The following is a 21211-nucleotide window of genomic DNA, read 5'->3' on the forward strand; positions in this document are numbered from 1 at the left end:
CAATCGCGTCACTTTCTATGGTAGGTATTGGATATCTTTGTAAAAAAAAAATTAAGAAAAATATACCCCTAAAATATTGGTCTCAAGCCCTATTCTGGTGTATTTTACATCTGTGCATTCGTAGCATAATGCTGAGTCCTATAGATTGCATTCGTGTCAAGGGATATCGCTTCAGAACCGCTGTTAATCTGTCCATTGACCTTTTCTGTAGTTTACTACGACACCAATCGGTTTTTTTATTTACCTCGCAAAATAATGAAATAGCTTAGTCTTTGAATAAATGAACATGTACCTACTTTATCTCTGACTATCTATGACTCATCTCCTACTTCCGTTAATTATGTTGAATGTGGCAACATCTATAATTTCAGCTTTTTTTAAGAGCCGTCGACTGTTTCTGCTCGGTTGTGAACTTTTGACAGACCCAAGGTATTCAATTACGCGAGAGGGCAAACGTTGCAGAATTCGTGGACGTCGGCTCAGGGGAAAACGGTTGAAAATACATGTTGATATTATTGAGGTAGCTAGAAGAAGTAGACAATGGGTCGTGAACTGACCAGTGTTATAGTACCGGTCGAAGTAAACTACCAAAAATGTCTATGGGCTGGCTTGTGGCGATGAATTTTTGACCCGCAAGTGCGATTGATACGCCACAGCAATGCTGCAAATTGTATTTCATATCCGTTTATGTATTTACGAGGAGCGATTAGAATGACTTCCAAATATCGATATGACTTCAAATGAGTCATTTTATAGATAAGTCATGATTGATGTAGACACTAGCCCTCCCCATTGTTAATTCTGTGCTCAGCCCTTATTTTGTACATTTTTCCCAACTCCAAGTATTAAATACTAAAATAGCAGCTGATATTACATCGGAAACGTCCGTGTGACAACAAAAGCGTCCATTATGCGGTAGGTGTCGTCAGACTTGAGTTTAACCCCCTATCTTACCGGACATTTAGGATGGGGACCACTTTGAAGTTGGGGACCACTTTGAGGTCTTCACAGACGTCGTATTTGGAAAATGATTATAGGGGCTAAATACTGATATTTTGAAACTCCGAACCCCGATTTTCAATTTCGATGTGTTCAGAAAACTATATGGAAATATTTCGTGATAATTAGTTACGTTTAATCCATGGACGACTCAACTATATTTCGACGTGTATAGCGCTTAGATATCGGACACAGGCTTTCTCTGTGTGTTGCGTTCGACACCTTGTATCGTACGGTGAACGTGGCTAACTTCGCCAAGTTTGTAGCGCCCGAAATAGCTTCTACCGAAAAATAAACTATCCAAAACGGGACAGCAGCGTCACCTGAATTAATGTGCGGTAGCATGACTTGTAAAACACTATCAATACGGAACGAAGTGAGTACAATGAACAGCATGTCATTAAAAGTCCGAAAACTGAGGTCGTCCGAAAGCTGTCACACTGAGTGTACTGGTCCAACTCCAAAAGTGTAGCGATTTGAGTGAATGTACTTCACGCAAACTTCTGGACACTGATATGTCCATGCATTAGTAACCCCCTGAATTTTGAGTGACTGCAGCTATATGTGTGGGCTAGACATGAGTATAAGTGCAGCGCTGTCGCCAGGTTTGCACCTGAACTCTTCTACCCTGGTGATACATGCAGTGCTGTAGCTCGAGCTTTTGCCTGGGTATGTAGGTCAGCCCATGGAGATATAACCTCCGCAGTCAGACCATGGAGGCTTTCACCGTCCGACACACATACCAGGCAAAAATGTAACAATAGAGCTGAGCATCTGAAGATCATGTCACTGGGTTGGAAAATCAGAGTTTTGGAAGCATGAGGACAGTGTAACATTGTACATATAACTACGATATCGGATATCAATAATCAAGTCTCGTCACCAGAAAATATCGATAGCAGAGTATAGGTCGTCTAAGGGGTGGGCCCTTTCTCTGGGGACTTGCAAGATTTTGGGGGAGAAATCCAAAAAGTTGTCTTTGTAAAAAAATCAAGCCACAACTTTCTTTTGAATCGTAAACCTGGTTGGCAGGCAATATTTTATTGGAAAATTATCTCATAAAGACTAGTTTTTTGTTAGTGTTCATAATTTTCAGTCCATGATCCGTGGGTGTGTTTGTTGGTGTCCTGTCATCTCTGGTGATAAAATTTTCTGAAAATTGATGCAAAAAAATCTGTGGTCAGAAATGTGTAAAAATGCCACCATGCATGAGAGTCAGTTTGAAAGCCCTAAATTATTTAGAGAACATATAAAACAATGAACTTGTAAAACTATGACTTAAGGCCAGAAAATTAGACGTATTAAACATATAGCATTCTAACTTAGGGATGAAGAAAGTTGCGTTGTAACTACAGTGTGAGAAATGGATATTAAGAGGAGAGGTTGCTAAATGTTATGAAATACACATGCCACGGTGTCTTGATTAATATTTAGAACGATATGAAACTTGGAACACATTTTTACAGTCGTTTTTACATTTATCATTCTACCAGATGCAGTCGGAAATAATTGGACCTGATGCCGGTGAAGCTGACACTGTAGCGTCATCCTCATCCTCATTTTCGTGTGACCCCTTAGGCTGAGGATGAGGATGAGTATGACGCCAACTTTAAGCTTGTTATTGATTTTGATAACCCTACAGTTTCTCTTCCTTATTTCCAAAGCATGCTGGAATACAAATTCAGCCGGTGATCACAGCTAGCACCCTATATATATATCTGACCTGTCCAATATTGTTCTCAGGCCAGACATATCATGACCTAGTTGTTAATAAAAGTTTTTGTAATGGAATTCCCACACCTACTTCAAGTATTGAGTGTTTTCAATTATTCCTCTTTTGACAGCTCTGCTGTCAGCGATGCTGAGCTTATCAAATAGGCTGATTTTCTGTTGTTGTCCATCGTCTGTCAATAATTGCCTTCTAAATTTGATATTCAGTTCACTTGGGGTGACCCAAGAGGTAGGTTTGTTCAACTCATGGTGAAATTTGCATATTTGTATTTTTAAAGCAATTTTTGTCACTTTTGGTCAAAAATCTTTAAAAATCTTCTTCAAAACTGCAAGTAAGAAAGCTTTGATATTTGGGTTATAAGTCCTTAGGGATGACCTATTTTAGAATTATTCAAATTGTGCAGGAATATGCAAATTTGTATTTTTAAGGCAATTTTTGTCACTTATGGTCAAAAATTTATTTCAACAAAACTGCTCGTCTGACAGCTCTGATATTTGGTATACAGATTCATAGGGATGATCAATATGTCACGGTTTGATGAAATCTACAATTTTGTATTTTTTAGGGCAATTTTTATGATTTTCGGTAAAAAAATTTGTTTCTCAAAGAGTACGAGAGCTTTGATATTTGGTATACAGGTGTCCACAGATTAACTACAAGCCATATATTGAAATTTAATGAAATCTGCAATTTTGTATTTGGGGCACTTTTTGCATTTTTGGTCAAAAGATCTGTGTCTTATAAATTGCTCGTCTGATAGCTTTGGTATTTGGTATACAAGTTCCTAGAGGTCATCTTATTTATGATATATTGAAATTATGATGAAATCTGCAATTTTGTATTTTTTGGGCAATTTTGCACTTTTTGGTCAAAAAATTTGTTTCTAAAAAATTATTTATCTCATAGCTTAGGTTGGCAGGGATTATCTTTAAGTGATGTGTTCAAATTATGATGAAATCTTCAATTGTGTATTTTTGCAGCTACCGGTATTTTTGACATATTTTGTCAGGCCATCCTGAAATGAGCTATCAACGATTTCCACCTTCTTCATCAATTCATGAGTCTCTAACCAGTTATTCTCTACAATATTCTCTAAGTTATTATCTACAGCAGAACTGTATCGGCCATTAGGTCACTTGTATTATGGTTTTATGACATCTCTGGGGCCAGTCCTTGAGTTGAACTGGGACCAGTCATGGAGGCCAACTGGGACTGATCCCTGAAGTACATTTTGGGTCAACTGGGACTGGTCCTGGAGGCCAACTGGGACCTGTCCCAGAGTGCATTTTGAGCCAACTGGGAGTCCCCATTGGGGGTTTGAACAACCCTTACATACCTCAGTATTCTTCAGTCATCATAACAACACCAGTGCCATACTATATATAAAGTACATATAAAAATCAACATGAATATGAGAAGTTGTTCTTTCTCAGGAAAGAAAATGATAATTGTTTTTTTGTTTCATTCAGTTGTAGCCATTTCCTGACTCTCTTCGGCGATCAGCACAATCCATCATAACGGCATGGTTGCCTTGCAATCTATGGTCATTAGCAAACTACCATGTAAATTATTATTCAGCAACTATAGGATCAATGGATTTACCAAAAACCACATCAGTACAGCTGCAAGGAAAGTTACATTCAGTTACTATCCCTTCCCAGAGACTGCTATAAATGAAAATTGTATCTTGAAACAAATCAACCTGAGAACTGCATCAGTCTCTAGGTATAGATGTAGACAAAGATGCAGAGCTTTTGAAGATTGCCAATCAAGTGTTGCTGTTACCAGTTGCTCATCTGCTCAAAAATGTTATCAACATCACTCAAAGTTGGCACCATGGTTTAGATCTGGTCACATGCTTTTGGAAAGCAATTTCAAAATGGCATTAAATGCAGATGGAGCAAGACGATGGATGTGCACTGGAAATGCAACCAACAGCCAACAAGTTACAAAGTCTCCTCCTTTGAAAACAGCCTGTGTAAATTCACACAATGCATCATTCAATGTTATCTATGCTGACATTGGAAATCCAGCTGGCCCTGTTATCTTGTGTTTACCTGGAATTCCTGGATCTCATAAAGATTTTACTGAAATTGTTGAAGGTCTTCTACCAACTGGAGCAAGGATTCTTGTACTCAATTATCCAGGTAATGGTATAAAAACATCATCTGTTTATGATGCTAGATAGTTCCTTTGCAAACAATGGTATGCTAGATAGTTCATTTGCAAACAATAGTATGCTAGATAGTTCCTTTGCAAACAATAGTATGCTATAGTTCCTTTGCAAACAATAGTATGCTAGATAGTTCCTTTGCAAACAATAGTATGCTATAGTTCATTTGCAAACAATAGTATGCTATAGTTCCTTTGCAAACAATAGTATGCTAGATAGTTCCTTTGCAAACAATAGTATGCTATAGTTCCTTTGCAAACAATAGTATGCTATAGTTCCTTTGCAAACAATAGTATGCTATAGTTCATTTGCAAACAATAGTATGCTATAGTTCATTTGCAAACAATAGTATGCTATAGTTCATTTGCAAACAATAGTATGCTATAGTTCATTTGCAAACAATAGTATGCTGTAGTTCATTTGCAAACAATAGTATGCTATAGTTCATTTGCAAACAATAGTATGCAATAGTTCATTTGCAAACAATAGTATGCTATAGTTCATTTGCAAACAATAGTATGCTATAGTTCATTTGCAAACAATAGTATGCTATTCCATATTAAAATCCTGTGCACTGTGTCTTAGGGCTAGATGATTTAAGATCAGATGACCTACCCTGTGTTGAAATAACTTTCATCTAGACAATTTATCATACTGTAAAGCTTACTAACTTTCAAGTGAGATGACCAATATAAGCATTGTTGTAACACATGCACCTATTTATAGCTAAGCATATAATTCCGTGGCATATACAGATGAACTGCTAGACTATTCATGCCAACATGCTGCAATACAGGGTCTAGGAGAGTCATAATAATAGTACAAGTACACTGGTCAAACTAACTTATCAAATATACCACCAGTCAATGAATTTGTGTTTTATTGAGTATTTGTTACATATACCGTTATTTCCTGGAGTTTCTTCAAGAAATCAAATTCAATTGCTGTACAAAACAATCATTGATCAAAACGTTCAACATCAAATAGGCATTCAAATGGTTAAAGATAAACAGTATTCCTTCTAAATTTTTCACAAGGTTATTAACACTTTTGAATTTGTGTTCCCTCAAACTTTGATGATATGATTTCATTTGATGCTGTTTTACATCTATTAGGATATGGCTATACTACTCTTCCTGAAGATTCTGTGTACAATTTCAGTGTTCATCACAAAGTAGACTTCACCAAAAACTTCTTGGAGACAATTGGAATTAACAAGTAAGAAGTGAAGCAGACTTTCTTTTACAGATACTAACTTTTTGTCGTTTTCCTCTTTAGTTTTGTTTTATCTGTATCAGGTTCTTTCATTATTTCTTATCTATGAGTGTTTATCTCTACCTTTACACAGAAAGGTGGACTGGCCCCCAGCCGCCTGACTTTTCTAAGCAGTAGTTACTGGCTGGCCAAGTGACTGCTGTACCTTCCAAATGTCCTCCGATGTTACAAGCAGTCTGGGTGTCTATTGACATAAGCATACTACGTAAGCAAATGATTGACAAGGACTTCAGACTTCAGAATCAATCAGTTTATCACAAGAAGTAATCTTGATTTGTAGCTGAGGTTTGATATACAAGAGTCAAAATGTTATTATTTCTTGAAATAAAACTTCTGTAATCAGTGTACGGTAATAGAGAATAATGCAACACAGTCCTCCCACAAACTGCCAGGGAAATTTTGCCTGCCCTTCATGCATATTTATAAGTCTGACATCATTGTGAATTATTTATAGCAACCAAAACCATGCAAGGTTCACAAATCTGTGGGCCAAGGCATTAACCTGAGAATCTAGCCTATCACTAGCTTGCCAGTCTGCTGAAGTTCATTCCTTGTATCTATTGTGTTGTGATATTTATGTGAACACAGACTGAATTGGAGCAAGTCTAGCAGAAAGAATATAAAAATGTATAAAATATAAGTATGTCTATTTCTTTCTATTTTTTGTTAATTCTTGCTTTTCCAAGTGTTGTTTAATGTGAGCGGTCATATATCAACTTGGTCCGCATGTTTCCAAGCTGAACTTTGTAAAATTGGTGTCGAGAAAATCAACTCAAAGAAATAAATGGTTAACAGTGCACACTGCTGGCAAGTTTCATTATAGAAAGTGAATAGCTTATCACAAGGAACACGCCAAACAAAATGTCAGTGGTTGGCTGAAAAATCTACCTTTTGCAATGATTTTTGGTTACAGAGTTGCTGTTGTTGTAAGTCACAGCTTTGCATCATCAATTTGCAACTATCTGTGTGCAAGAGAAGAGTTTGTAAAGTCCTGGGTATCAATAGCTGGTATTGGGATAAAACCTCATGCGTAAGTTACATCTCATAAATCATACCCTCTTTCAGCAGATACATTTGGACACATTAGGTACATGTGTATCATTAGTATTGTCAGTTCATCAAGGGCTGTAGTAGGGCACAGAATCCCATGTCAATTCAACAATTAATACTTTTTAGCACAACTGACAAAGTCATGTTATGATGCCACTGACCAAAGCTACACTATGGTTATATTATCACTACACTATGGTTACACAATTTCAGCAAACCAGTTGTTGACCTTTGGAATTTACTGTTTATAAGTGTTTTTACGTTTGTGTTTGCTACTCTAAAGCATTTTAAAAGCAATAAAAAAATTTGGCTGGATAGTTTGTATTTATTTAATTGTCTAGCTACCATGATTTGAAATATTTACCTTCCAGCTTGAAACCTTTGCTGAGTAAAGCGCCCCCACTGTCCATTCTTTGCAACATGTTTTTAGCTATCATGTCAACACATTCCAGACAGTCTGCAATGGAATGAAATTTCTCTCCATCTAACAAGGAAACATTAAACATATCAATATGCTCATTTCCTGCCTGCTGGTACAGAAAATACCTCACTACCAAGAATTTGCCCCTAAACAGGTTAAGCATTAAACATGTTTACTGTCTGTCTGTAAGTACTATAATGCAAATGTACCTGAAATGACACCAAATATTAGGAACTGATATACTGAGAAGAGCTTTTTGCACAACAATTTGTCATCTACTGGTACCTGTGTTTTTGTGAGTTATTTACATACAAATTATGGCACACATTTTGTCATTTGATTTAATCAGATTCAAACAGATTCAATCAAATTTTTATCATATGATGACAATCTACCGGTAGTTGTACGGAAATTTTAAACTACGATGGCTTCAAGTTTTAACAGTTTATTAGGATCTTATTAGTCATACAGATATAGTGTTTGAAATTAATAAGATCTGTTGGCATTCAGTCTTACAAGGCCCAGTAACTCTGCATTGTCAAATTCCATGTCTGTTCTCTAAAGTAAATTATTTTATTTTTCTTCCAGACTTGTTCGGCCATTTTGGCTCCTCAAGACATTGGCATGGCTGCTTAGCAACCAGTACACCAAAGACTTGTTGACTATAGTGTTATCACCAGTTATCATTAAAGTGTCTGGTTTTAGAGTTCCTGATGCAAGTTATGTCATTAAATCAATTTATTCAGTAGCTACCCTTGATTTTCATCAGGTAACAACTTTCTAAATCATTTCTTTTTTATATCTGCGGTCCAAATATTTATTTGAAATAGTTTCAAATCAGGACTTGAACAGTAAGCAGGGGTGAGCAAATCCACTAGCCCGAGCTCACGGGCTAACAGATTTTAAAGTTTGGCAAGTAGTTTTTGGTGCCTACTGGCCTGACAGGCTAGCATAAATTAGGAGAGTAGCAAGGTCAATTTGCATCAAATTATATAGAGAACTGCATTGCCTAAAAACAAAGCCATCCCAGAGACAAAATTTTACACCCAGGTTCAAATTCAAAGAACATATGCAATTCTAGAATGAAGGAAATGTATTTCTGAGAAACTACAGCTTGAATTTAATCTCAAAAAAGACACAAGTTATGCAGGAAGACATCAAGTGTCTGCGTGAAAATTGGACTGATTTGGGTCCAGTACATGTACTAATATACAGTGTGAGTAATCCTTTGCAGCGTGCAAAAACACAGAGACCTTTCAAAGATCAAAATAAAAACAATATGGCAGTGAAAATACTTGTTGTCAAAAGTGAAATTCTTTGAATAAAAAGATACTTCATTGGGACCGTGCTGTGAGAGTTGAAATTGCTCGTGTCAAGAAAGAAAATAAACATCTGTAACATCGCTGAGTTCGCTTAAGGGCATGGCAGCTATGGCAAATATGACATCTAAAGGACTCTTCTGGGAGGGAAGAGGAACTGATGATTAATAGTACTGCAAAGAAGTTTGGCTTTACTTGCAGTTCTGTCACTTGAACTTCCATTCTACATTATTTTGTCATCCTTTATTGCTTTCTTTCATCAATAAGGTAATATTATCAACTATAATGAGTTTGTAAATCTTCCTGATATTTACTTGCCCCTGTCAACAAATAGTCTCCTTAAAATAGCCTGCCTTGCTTTTTACAGCATATACCCAGTAGTGGATTGAGGAGTCACGCACCATTGGATACCACGATAGACACCGCTTGGAAGCATCTGCATGCGATGCTATTTTTTGTGTTTTTGTTGTAATTTCATTGATTTCTGCAATTATTACATGGGTATCAAGGAACAGAATGCTTCTTATGTATAGGTTCACTGAGGTCACCGTGATATTCACATGGAGGTACATGTAGTAGGGAATCACCAAAGTATCACAGTACAGTAGGGAATCCCTGGGAGGGAATCACCAAAGTATCACAGTACAGTAGGTAATCCCTGGGAGGGAATCACCAAAGTATCACAGTACAGTAGGGAATCCCTGGGAGGGTATCACCAAAGTATCACAGTACAGTAGGGAATCCCTGGGAGGGAATCACCAAAGTATCACAGTACAGTAGGTAATCCCTGGGAGGGAATCACCAAAGTATCACAGTACAGTAGGGAATCCCTGGGAGGGTATCACCAAAGTATCACAGTACAGTAGGGAATCCCTGGGAGGGAATCACCAAAGTATCACAGTACAGTAGGGAATCCCTGGGAGGGAATCACCAAAGTATCACAGTACAGTAGGTAATCCCTGGGAGGGAATCACCAAAGTATCACAGTACAGTAGGGAATCCCTGGGAGGGAATCACCAAAGTATCACAGTACAGTAGGGAATCCCTGGGAGGGAATCACCAAAGTATCACAGTACAGTAGGGAATCCCTGGGAGGGTATCACAAAAGTATCACAGTACAGTAGGGAATCCCTGGGAGGGAATCACCAAAGTATCACAGTACAGTAGGGAATCCCTGGGAGGGAATCACCAAAGTATCACAGTACAGTAGGGAATCCCTGGGAGGGAATCACCAAAGTATCACAGTACAGTAGGGAATCCCTGGGAGGGTATCACAAAAGTATCACAGTACAGTAGGGAATCCCTGGGAGGGAATCACCAAAGTATCACAGTACAGTAGGGAATCCCTGGGAGGGTATCACCAAAGTATCACAGTACAGTAGGGAATCCCTGGGAGGGAATCACCAAAGTATCACAGTACAGTAGGGAATCCCTGGGAGGGTATCACCAAAGTATCACAGTACAGTAGGGAATCCCTGGGAGGGTATCACCAAAGTATCACAGTACAGTAGGGAATCCCTGGGAGGGAATCACCAAAGTATCACAGTACAGTAGGGAATCCCTGGGAGGGAATCACCAAAGTATCACAGTACAGTAGGGAATCCCTGGGAGGGAATCACCAAAGTATCACAGTACAGTAGGGAATCCCTGGAGGGAATCACAAAAGTATCTCAGTACAGTAGGGAATCCCTGGGAGGGAATCACCAAAGTATCACAGTACAGTAGGGAATCCCTGGGAGGGAATCACAAAAGTATCACAGTACAGTAGGGAATCCCTGGGAGGGAATCACCAAGTATCACAGTACAGTAGGGAATCCCTGGGAGGGAATCACCAAAGTATCACAGTACAGTAGGAATCCCTGGGAGGGTATCACCAAAGTATCACAGTACAGTAGGGAAATCCCTGGGAGGGAATCACCAAAGTATCACAGTACAGTAGGGAATCCCTGGGAGGGAATCACCAAAGTATCACAGTACAGTAGGGAATCCCTGGGAGGGAATCACCAAAGTATCACAGTACAGTAGGGAATCCCTGGGAGGGAATCACCAAAGTATCACAGTACAGTAGGGAATCCCTGGGAGGGTATCACCAAAGTATCACAGTACAGTAGGGAATCCCTGGGAGGGTATAACAAAAGTATCACAGTACAGTAGGGAATCCCTGGGAGGGAATCACCAAAGTATCACAGTACAGTAGGGAATCCCTGGGAGGGTATCACAAAAGTATCACAGTACAGTAGGTAATCCCTGGGAGGGAATCACCAAAGTATCACAGTACAGTAGGGAATCCCTGGGAGGGTATCACAAAGTATCACAGTACAGTAGGGAATCCCTGGGAGGGAATCACCAAAGTATCACAGTACAGTAGGGAATCCCTGGGAGGGATCACCAAAGTATCACAGTACAGTAGGGAATCCCTGGGAGGGTATCACCAAAGTATCACAGTACAGTAGGGAATCCCTGGGAGGGTATCACCAAAGTATCACAGTACAGTAGGGAATCCCTGGGAGGGAATCACCAAAGTATCACAGTACAGTAGGGAATCCCTGGGAGGGAATCACCAAAGTATCACAGTACAGTAGGGAATCCCTGGGAGGGAATCACCAAAGTATCACAGTACAGTAGGAAATCCCTGGGAGGGAATCACAAAAGTATCACAGTACTGTCATATCATGTATGCCTAAAGAATGGTCATGCACTATGCTTAAAAGCCCTGATTGGTATATGTATCTTGCTATATTTTGTTGGGTCAAAAGTTTCATTAATATAGGCAAATATCTTCATGTTAAACACATTTTCCCCGTACGTTAGCTTTTTGCAGTTGGAGAGCAGGTAGTGAAACCACAAATTTTACAAAATTTAGCCAGTCACTGGCGGGCTGGTCGACACTGAGGCTAAGCTTTTAATTTTTTTGGCTACTAGCCCAGGGGCTAGTGACTCAAAAATGATTTGCTCATTCCTGGTTAGTGTTTGTGTTTTAAGCAATTCGCTCATCACCATACTAGTATCATGAATTTTGTTTCACTCTGAGCATAAACAAAAATTTGTAGTCGGCCTGTAATTAGCATGTGATTGTTTTTATTTTCAGTGACTTTCTCTTTCTCTTTCTCTCTGTATATCAAAAATATCTATAGTAACAAATTGTTCCATTGCTTATTATCCTTGCAGATAAAGGAAAACTGGCAGCGAATAATGGTAAAACAAGTGCCTGTCTCATTGTTTTGTGGAAGTGCTGATAATTACATAGAATATGCACGGCAAAAAGAACTCTTTAAATATCTCAACTTGCCAGATGAATGTCTTTGTGAAATTGATGCAAGAGGACAAGTCATTAATGGTAGTTTAGGTAAGTTAATGAGTTACCATTTATATCGTTTGAACATTTTTGATTCATCAGAAATACTCAATAGCATTATTCCTATCACGTTATTTGAATTTTTTGTTGTAGAATTACCGTACTTGTTTGATCATAAGGCGCTACTCACATAGAAGATACTCTCTAACATTTAGGGGATTTTCAACAGTGTTATACATCCATGTTCAGCTATAAATTAAAATATTCACAACTCAAAAAATTTACAATAGTATGACTTGAACTATAAAATACCGGTATGTTAAGTTATTGCTGATTGACCAACTAGATCTAGAAGAGTATTCACTCAACCGTGTTTGAAACAATGTTAGATGGTAGTTGTATGGGTCTGCTCATAAGCACATTCAAGGTTGTATGGTTTGTAGAGATCTCGAGCTGTAATGAAGATACTATTTGTTTTGAGCGATGTGTATAGTCGTAAGCAAGGAGTTGTCCCTTATTTAGTAATGAAAGTCTCATTTTAAATGAATAAAAATCATTAGAGATGCTAAAATCATGTAACATTGATATTCCTATAATAGAACGGCAGGCAATCCTCCAACTGCACGCCCCCTGCTCCACAAATAGAACAGTCCAATATCTGCTGTGTTTTGCTTTCTTATCTGTTTTTCCATAATGTGCCTGCACTGCTACTTGATACACATGGTTTCATTGTTTATTGCTCTTGTTTGGTTTCGCCATCTTGGAAGAATTCTGACTGGTAACTATCACAAGTGTCATTTGCATGTCATTATTAGTACTTTGTGCCCTGTGGGCACAAGGTACTAATGTGATGGCGCGGCCCAATACGGCCAACATAGTGGGCCGTATGCTGTGGACGCAGGTATCTCAGAAACGCTTCAGTAACTTTTTCTGAAATTTGGTCTGGTGGTCACTTGGGCATGTATCTCAAACGGTCTTTTTTCTTTTTTTGATTGAACCATTTTAAAGTCACTTTTTTAGCTTTTTTCTGAAAACCACTATTTTCACTTTTTCCTCAAAACCACTGATTTGATTATGTGATGTTTGGCATGGGTGTTCGTATAGTTGAAATACCGTCAGAAATGTTCAAAATTTGGTGATACATGCCTTACATTATTTTTAAACAATATTTTTATCCATTTTATTTTATATTTACTTGATTTTGCCTCACTTTCGCTAAAGCTACCGTCTGCGCATGCGCACAACTGTAGGACAAAATCTGAGTTGAAGAATCGAAACGGACGCCATCTTGTTTCTCGGTATGGGCACATTTTTTACATTGTGAACGTTTCACTGTGTATTTCAACATGTTCTATAGTTATGAAGTTGACAGTGATGCACTTTTGCAGCTGTCGAGTATTTTTTGGTACGAAAGGCGCCTTTGATCGACTGAAGAATGATGGCCTCCGCAGGCGATAAACACCGGTACTGGCAGGCATATCAGTTCTACTAAGGAAGTAATCCACTGGCCCGTATAGGTCAGGGGCTCACTTAGGGGAGAACCACTTGATTTCTGGGGGGGTATGGAGGATTTCGAGGAAAAAAATTGTCACCAGGTAAAATAAAAGACAAAAATTAAGCCTGTAATGGCTTGAGAAAAAAATATTCTCATAACAGACAGAAATAAAAAAGGAATTGTCACAATGCTGTTGAAATGAGCAAAATTTTGGAAACTTCATTCTCATGTATTCTTTGCTGGCATGCTGCCAAAGGCACGCAAATGTTTTTACCACAAGTAATTCTTATGTGTTTTTTTTCCAGCACTTATGATATAAGCATTCACTACTGTACACCTCGGTGCACTTGATGTTTTCCTTCCCTTTTCTGACCCAAGAAATCATGTTTCAGGATTTCTGTTGCAATATCTCAATGGTGTAGGCAATATCTAGATGGGACTATTTGACTTCTCTAAATCGTGAAAATTTAAAACACAAGATAGGAGTCAATAAACTAGTGTTAAAACCAATACATTATTCTCTCAATATAAATATGTTAGAAAGATTACAAGTTGACAATGAAAATTGAGGAACAACAAATATAATTAAATACAATGTGTGAGCCTTGTTTCTCTGACCACAAAAGATAACATCTCCCCTGAGAACTTAAAAGGAATTGACTGTTTTAAAGAAAAGCAGGTATAGTACTGATCACAGTTGATTTGCCAAAAAAGTGTTCTATAATATAATAGACTTTCCATTTTGTTTGTCATTTGTTGGAATGTAAAATGAATAAATAAAAACATCCTGTGATATGTGAAACACTGGCTTAAATTTGAAAAATTGCACTGCTACTCCATTTGAAAAAAAAAATTGATGCAGGTCTGACTGTAGAAATAAAAAAATGCTGTCTCTCTAACAAAAAAAAGTTCCCATACCCACTTCCTGCATACCCCCCCCCCGAAATCAAATGGGTCTCCCCTTAATATGCGCATGCGCAATTAACAAGTTATGTTTCTCGGTCAGTTGCGAATTTTGACGTTTTAAAGGTTTTAGCGTATATTTGATTGCTGTCATGTATTTTTTGGCACGAACCGCTCCTTCGATAGACTGAAGAATGATGGCCTCCGTACTCCCCAGTACCGGCGAATCCATTGCTTTTACATGTAATAGCGAGGCAATCCCACCGGCGGCCCGTACTAATAGCTGGGTGAGAGCGAGGGAATGCTCTGTCCTTCTACCTCCGGCCTCCATGTCATAACAAACTAGCGTCTTTTTATGTTGATATACTGTCCTTTCGACACAGCGATAACTTTTAGTTTTCTGTTGCTTATTTTGGGTAATTTCGACAGTTGTGCATTGATTTTGACATCATCTTTTACTTAATAACCGTCGATGTCGGCAACTCTCTCGCTAGCCCTGCGTACGATGCTGTGTGTTAGGAACGCACACAGGGAATGCACTGCGTACACTGCGTACGTACGCAGGGCTAGCGAGAGAGTTGCCGACATCGACGGTTATTTACGAAAAGTGAATAAAAGACTGGCATTTTTGGAAGCGATCGAGTAGCTGAGGCGGGCAGGGATACGACTTGGGCCCAAGAACGCTGAATTTCGGCAGTATAATTTGGCTTTTTACGTCAAGTCCCAAAATGGATTTGAAGTCACTGACCCTACGTACCGGTCTTTGCAGGGCTGTGGTGAGCGGGGCGAATAGCTGTAGCGGAACACACAGCATCGTACGCAGGGCTAAATCCGACATGGTAATTTGGCATGATCATTAGATCATACATGATCCGAGATTGCAGTTTAGCAAGGTCACGATAACTAATGTTGTTTGTTTCATTGTCGTTTAATACCTATATTTCCACTAAAAGACCATTAGAATTTCCTCCTGGCTACTTTGAAATCGTGCACTGGCATGCATGTAGTTGTCAACATCACTATGCTTTAATGTACAGTAGACTCTCATACTATGAATATATCGACTGTCACTGCATGTGTGCAAATCACTCCATATCATATCAAAAAATGTAGTATTGCAACGTTTGAGCTGCCAGAAGCCAGAATTTACAATTTACGAGAAAGTTATCTTACATGTAAAACTCAGTTCTACTGTGAACAAAATGCAAGCTATGTTGTGTAACTATCGTGAATAGCATAATATTTTGTACCTATCACCGTGTCAGAAAATCAGAAGGAAACAACCAGTCAGACAAACTGTGGTCAGGATGATACTGTCCAATTTTAATATTTGTCTCTCGGCACACACCAGATACTCATGACTGTAAAACAACATTTCCATATAATTGTATATTCAGTTTTTATATTTAGTTTGCTTTTCACCATATTGTATGTCCTTCCCTGCACTACATAATTCAAAATTAAATATTGTTTTTGGCCTATACATACTTGAGGGGTAAGCTTATTTAGTCTCATACATTAAAGATGCACTGTTGACCTACAGAGTCCAAACTTTTTATCATTGTATTGTAGATAGGTGTACACTCCAAATCCTAAGTACAAGTGTGGTGAGTGTAACAAGCAAATGTTTTTTAGTCAATGGTTCATATCAAGGTTGTTGATACTTAGAATCCACACTTGAACTTATGCTGGAGCGGTAACCAACCAGTTCAAATAACTTTCATTTATGTCAAAACAATTTGACTTTTTGCCAAATTTCACATTTATGGCAATTAATAAACAGTAAGGAGGTACAAAGGACGTCGGTGCCCCCGGGCCCCATGTTTACTTTACACTGACCTTTGATCTTCGAAAAGTTGGTTGGTTTTACGTGCAGCAAATGTAGGCTTACGCCATGCCAGCTGATGTCAATCAGATTGATACATGACTATATTGTTTTTGAATTTTGCATGTTGCCAACAGTTTTTTCAAAGGAATATTTCTCATCTGAGATGACAAGAAAACTCCTCTATACCATATATTTTCAAAAAGCATAGAATCAAAAGTTTAGTATGGTAGCATTAATTTGAAGGATGAAGTTAGTGTATATTTGAGGTAAAAACCTAAATTTTGGTATTCATGATAAAATTAATTTAAGTCAAAAACTTGACACTATTTTCTGAAATGTAATATTTCACTTAAAAGAAAGGTGTATGTAGTAAAAACGACTATTTTATTTTGCATTATCAATCCTCATTCTAAAATGGCATGGGTTGAAAGACTGAGATGCAAAAAAGCGATTAAAAATATTAGCAAAAATTAAAATGCCTCTTATTCAAAATGTAAGAACTTTATTGCCAAGCAAAATAATCGTTTTGTATATAGCATTTAAAGAACACAATGTGGAAATTTCAGGAAATTTGACCCTGCCAGAGTGGAGTTAAATTCTTAGGAAATATTGAAATTGGGAGAAAAGAGAAGCTGGTAAATCGGGTGATTTGCATATATTTGCATAAATGGACACTTCTTTATATGTAATTTATGACTGCCTCACAAGCTAAAAGGTGAACCCAATCAATATTTTAATTTCGGGTTAACAAATTAATTAAAATTGAATATTTGTGAAAACTTGATTTTGGAGCAAAATATGCTGTATCGGGTGCAGGGTCCCTTAAGGATTATTTCAGACTGTAATTTTGTTAGCCATGGATTGTTATAGCAATTTAATTTTGAAAGTGATGAAAAACAACATGTCAGGTGGGCTTGGAAATCATTGTTGTGTTTCATCTTTTTGGTAATGGTTTGCGTGTACATTATGACCTTCAACTTTCATAAGTTAGCAAGAGAATGGGTCAATCAAATCATTGCAACATAAGTTTTTTGTGCCTCTGACCATACAGATGAACTGAAGTTAAAATTTATACTCAATGTAAATATTAAATGATAGCATAAAATAAGTATACGGGCACAAAAACAAGGTGTTGATCGATAAAAAGACCCCCTTACAGTTTCACTAATTTCATGTTGCCAAAACGGTGTTACAGTACTGTAATTGGATGAAAATGTCATCATTCAGTGTTTTCAGAGGCTTCAAATGTTAATACTTTGTGAAAAAGGTAAAACGCGGGATAATTTATGCCTCTCTGGTTTTAGCAACTTGATCTGATTGTGACATATGAAACTGACAAGAGATAGCACAGGTCAGGTTTGTTAGGTCAAATCAGAGTGATATCTTCCAATATACTCAAGAACAATTACTAAAACCTTGTACTAAAGTTTTGCCATGTCTGGCGAAAAATGAATACACTGTCCATCATCATCATCACAGTTTTGAGCACCTAAATATCAATTAGGATTGCTGGAGAAGTTTCCTAATTCTTTACTCTTAATAATTTTTGTGTTGAATGAAAACAAAATCAACAATAGTCTATTCCTGAGAATATTTTGATCAATTTTAATTTAATACTTTCTTTGAAGAAATCAGCTAGTTATTTCTTCAAATTTGATGTGCAGGTTTTGCAGGGATGTTTTCATGTTTTTTTGTTATGACTTATAACTGCTAACCAACTTATACATGTACCATTACATGCCCTCAAAGGATATTCAAAGCTTACTTCCTTGTAAAACTCAGGTTCTCTTAAAAATACTGACCAGTAATAGGCAATTTTTTTTTTTTGATAGAGATACAGAAAATGTTATATCTGTAGATTCAATAGTGATCAAATTTTGGTGCCTAGTGTGTGTCAGTATATATCAAAATTCTCGTTGACAGATATTCCTGTTTTGTTTTCAGAATTGAAACAAAGACTTAATGCCTTTGTAATCAAGGATGGTAAACATTGGATACAGAAGAGTCATCAAAAGGTCATAACAGACATCATCATTAACATGCTAAACTATGTTCATAAACAGTAAATTAGAATACCGTCGACAAATGTTTATTGTGACTGCATCTAACTGATATGAACACGCAATCTTTACACTGGCATTCCTTTGTATGGATTTGATAACTAATCATTGCATTGAATTTAATAGAGACATCTGAGGATTTTGCCCATTCAGTGAACCCTGTACAGACTAGTTGCCAAAGTTACCACTCCAGTCAGTGGAGGGACCATGCTTCAGTGAAGACAATAACCAGGACTGCTTTAATCTGACCTTATCTTAGAAATTGAAGCCAGGTGTCCAATATTGGCTGTAATTTTATGTCAATGAACCCGTACATCATTAGATATAGCAAATTGACAGTACTGACGGCACAGGGGGCCATGTAATCTGGTTGTTGTTGTTGTTTGTATTGTTATTTATCATGAGATCAGTCGTGTTGTTGTTGTTGACCAATAAAATTCAACAATCATAACTATTGTGATGTTGTTGTTGTTTCAAACGTAATGTAGATGTCGTAAAAAGGTACGTTATGACCCAGTGCAACTCTCTCCCAACATACAACAATAACACAGCTAATCTAAACATAAACAACAGTACAAACAACCACAAGCAGATATACTGGCCCCCCCTGTACCGACAGCTCTCCAGTTAACTCTTTAAAACCACCGTCTTCATCACTGACACTCTTTATGGAAAGTGTAATGCTGAGAGTTTGCAAAGTTTGTATCATTCAAAAATTATGGGATTTTTGTCATCAGTGCTATTACTTTAATTTGTTTGTGTCAGTGTCAACCATGATGGAAGTTACAGAAAGTTGTAAGGGACAAAGTAGCTACTCAACATAGGAGAATGCATCCTTCAAATAAAGTTTCTGTTCATAAATCTGAGTTCCCTTTTTATTGGTGAATGATGCATTAGTGTCTGAGAGGATTGTTACTATAGAAATAACGCACCACGCGCTGACTATTAACTTTTATTTATGGGCAAGGGTGAGAGGAAAGCCAAAAATTAACAGGCGAGGCTTGCCGAGCCTGTTAATTTGGCTTTCCTCTCGCCCGCGTCCATAAATAAACGTTAATGGTCAGCGTGGAGTCTGTTATTTCAATTATATTATCAACAAGCTCCAAAAAACCGTCAAAATTTACAAAAATTTCCCGTGCGAACGACAACGGGGCCCCAGAACCTGTCAGTGAGTAGCGCGCTTGCTGCAAAAATTTTGCAAATATGGAGATCGTTTTGAAAAAAAGCGTCTAAACTTGGCCCACAAATGCTCCATTTTATTTTGTGGTTGATTATGATCTTTATACAAATCACAATTTTCGTTTTAGCCGTAAAGTTACTGTGTTTACCATATTATTCATATTCACGGGCATGAAAACAAACCATTACTGTGTATATGTGGGCAGTCATGTGGTTCAGCTCGACCAATTAAAACGCAACGGACAGCGCATGGTAATATAATCTGTAACATACAACCTAATTAAAAGGTTACCATATGTGGTTGATGTTTTAATTTGCATGGTCAGAGACATATTTAGGGTTTTGGCTGAACAAGTCACAACCTTGGTCACTGAAGGGCATGTAATAATAATATTATTGTCTGGGTAAACTGAAGGGCATCTAATAATAATATTCTTGTCTGGGTAAACTGAATCTGTACCTTTAGTTCATTCACCTTTATTGTCATCTCCATAAATTGTCAGGAAATCTGCTTAAAGAAGATCTTCAAGAAGAAGAATTGACAAGTCATGATAGAGTTTTAAGCTTGTGATTTGCACTAACATAGAAGGTCAATGGCATCATCTGTAGTCTAGTTGTAGACAGCTGAAAAGTGATACTCTGATGTACTGATTTACAAATGAAGACCAGCTGGATTTATTATCTGGTTTTATTGTCCAAAATACCACTCCCTATTCAATTTGCAAAGTTCATTCTTCAGCAAGTTGCTCTAATATGTCTTGATATTCAAGACAAAAATTACATCTATGCTAATCAGTGCAAAACAGGAAGCTGAGAAGCCTTTATTTCACTGCTTTTTCAAAATTCCAAATGTAGTCAAATGCTATAAATTGACACAGATCTTAATCTGTCTAGATGTAACCATAAAAATCTATTTGTTTTGATGGATATCAAATATATTCCAATAATACTGCCCAAGACTTAGTTTTCAAGATGTATTTGTTTTGAACAAGAATCATGAATAAAATCATCCTTGTCATTGTTAATACAAACACCAAACTGGCTTGCACAGATCCCAGTACACAATACAAATGAAATTGGACAAGATTACAAGATTAATGTTTAGAGAAATATTAAGAAATATTTTCCGTATCAGATTTTGACAGATGGACAACATTATTGTATTTTGTGTTACAGTATTTCAGGTTTTAAGAAGTTTGACAAATTGAAAATTAGATGTGAATAAACTCAGATCTACAGAATAAAGTAATGGAAGCAGAATGCTAATATTTACTGTAAACCAATATCAGTCATTATTATACACCTGTGTCTGCGTCTGCGTAACCTATGGAGTTTCGTCATACAGTAAGTTTCGGTATCAGAAGACGCGGAGTCCAATAACTTTGATGCAGAGTACAATAGTGGAGATCCATCATTTGGTATGTTTATCGACTTTGCCAAGGCATTTGACACCATAAATCATGATATTTTAATTTCCAAATT

General features: G+C 37.4%; 1 protein-coding gene across 3 annotated transcripts in view; it reads left to right on the forward strand.

The window, feature by feature from the left end:
* The window catches only part of LOC139117536 (uncharacterized), a 37270-nt gene extending 17854 nt beyond the window's left edge, over positions 1-19416 (forward strand). For all 3 annotated transcript variants that reach the window (XM_070680784.1, XM_070680861.1, XM_070680931.1), the window contains 6 exons: positions 4201-4878; positions 6020-6122; positions 7093-7209; positions 8239-8419; positions 12138-12315; positions 18435-19416. In XM_070680784.1, coding sequence (XP_070536885.1) covers positions 4254-4878; positions 6020-6122; positions 7093-7209; positions 8239-8419; positions 12138-12315; positions 18435-18556 — 1326 coding nt within the window. In that variant the 5' untranslated portion in view covers positions 4201-4253 and the 3' untranslated portion in view covers positions 18557-19416. The remainder of the gene's footprint in view (positions 1-4200; positions 4879-6019; positions 6123-7092; positions 7210-8238; positions 8420-12137; positions 12316-18434) is intronic.
* Positions 19417-21211: the final 1795 nt, after the last annotated feature.

Source organism: Ptychodera flava, chromosome 1, assembly GCF_041260155.1.
Source record: "Ptychodera flava strain L36383 chromosome 1, AS_Pfla_20210202, whole genome shotgun sequence".
NCBI classification, from domain to species: domain Eukaryota; kingdom Metazoa; phylum Hemichordata; class Enteropneusta; family Ptychoderidae; genus Ptychodera; species Ptychodera flava.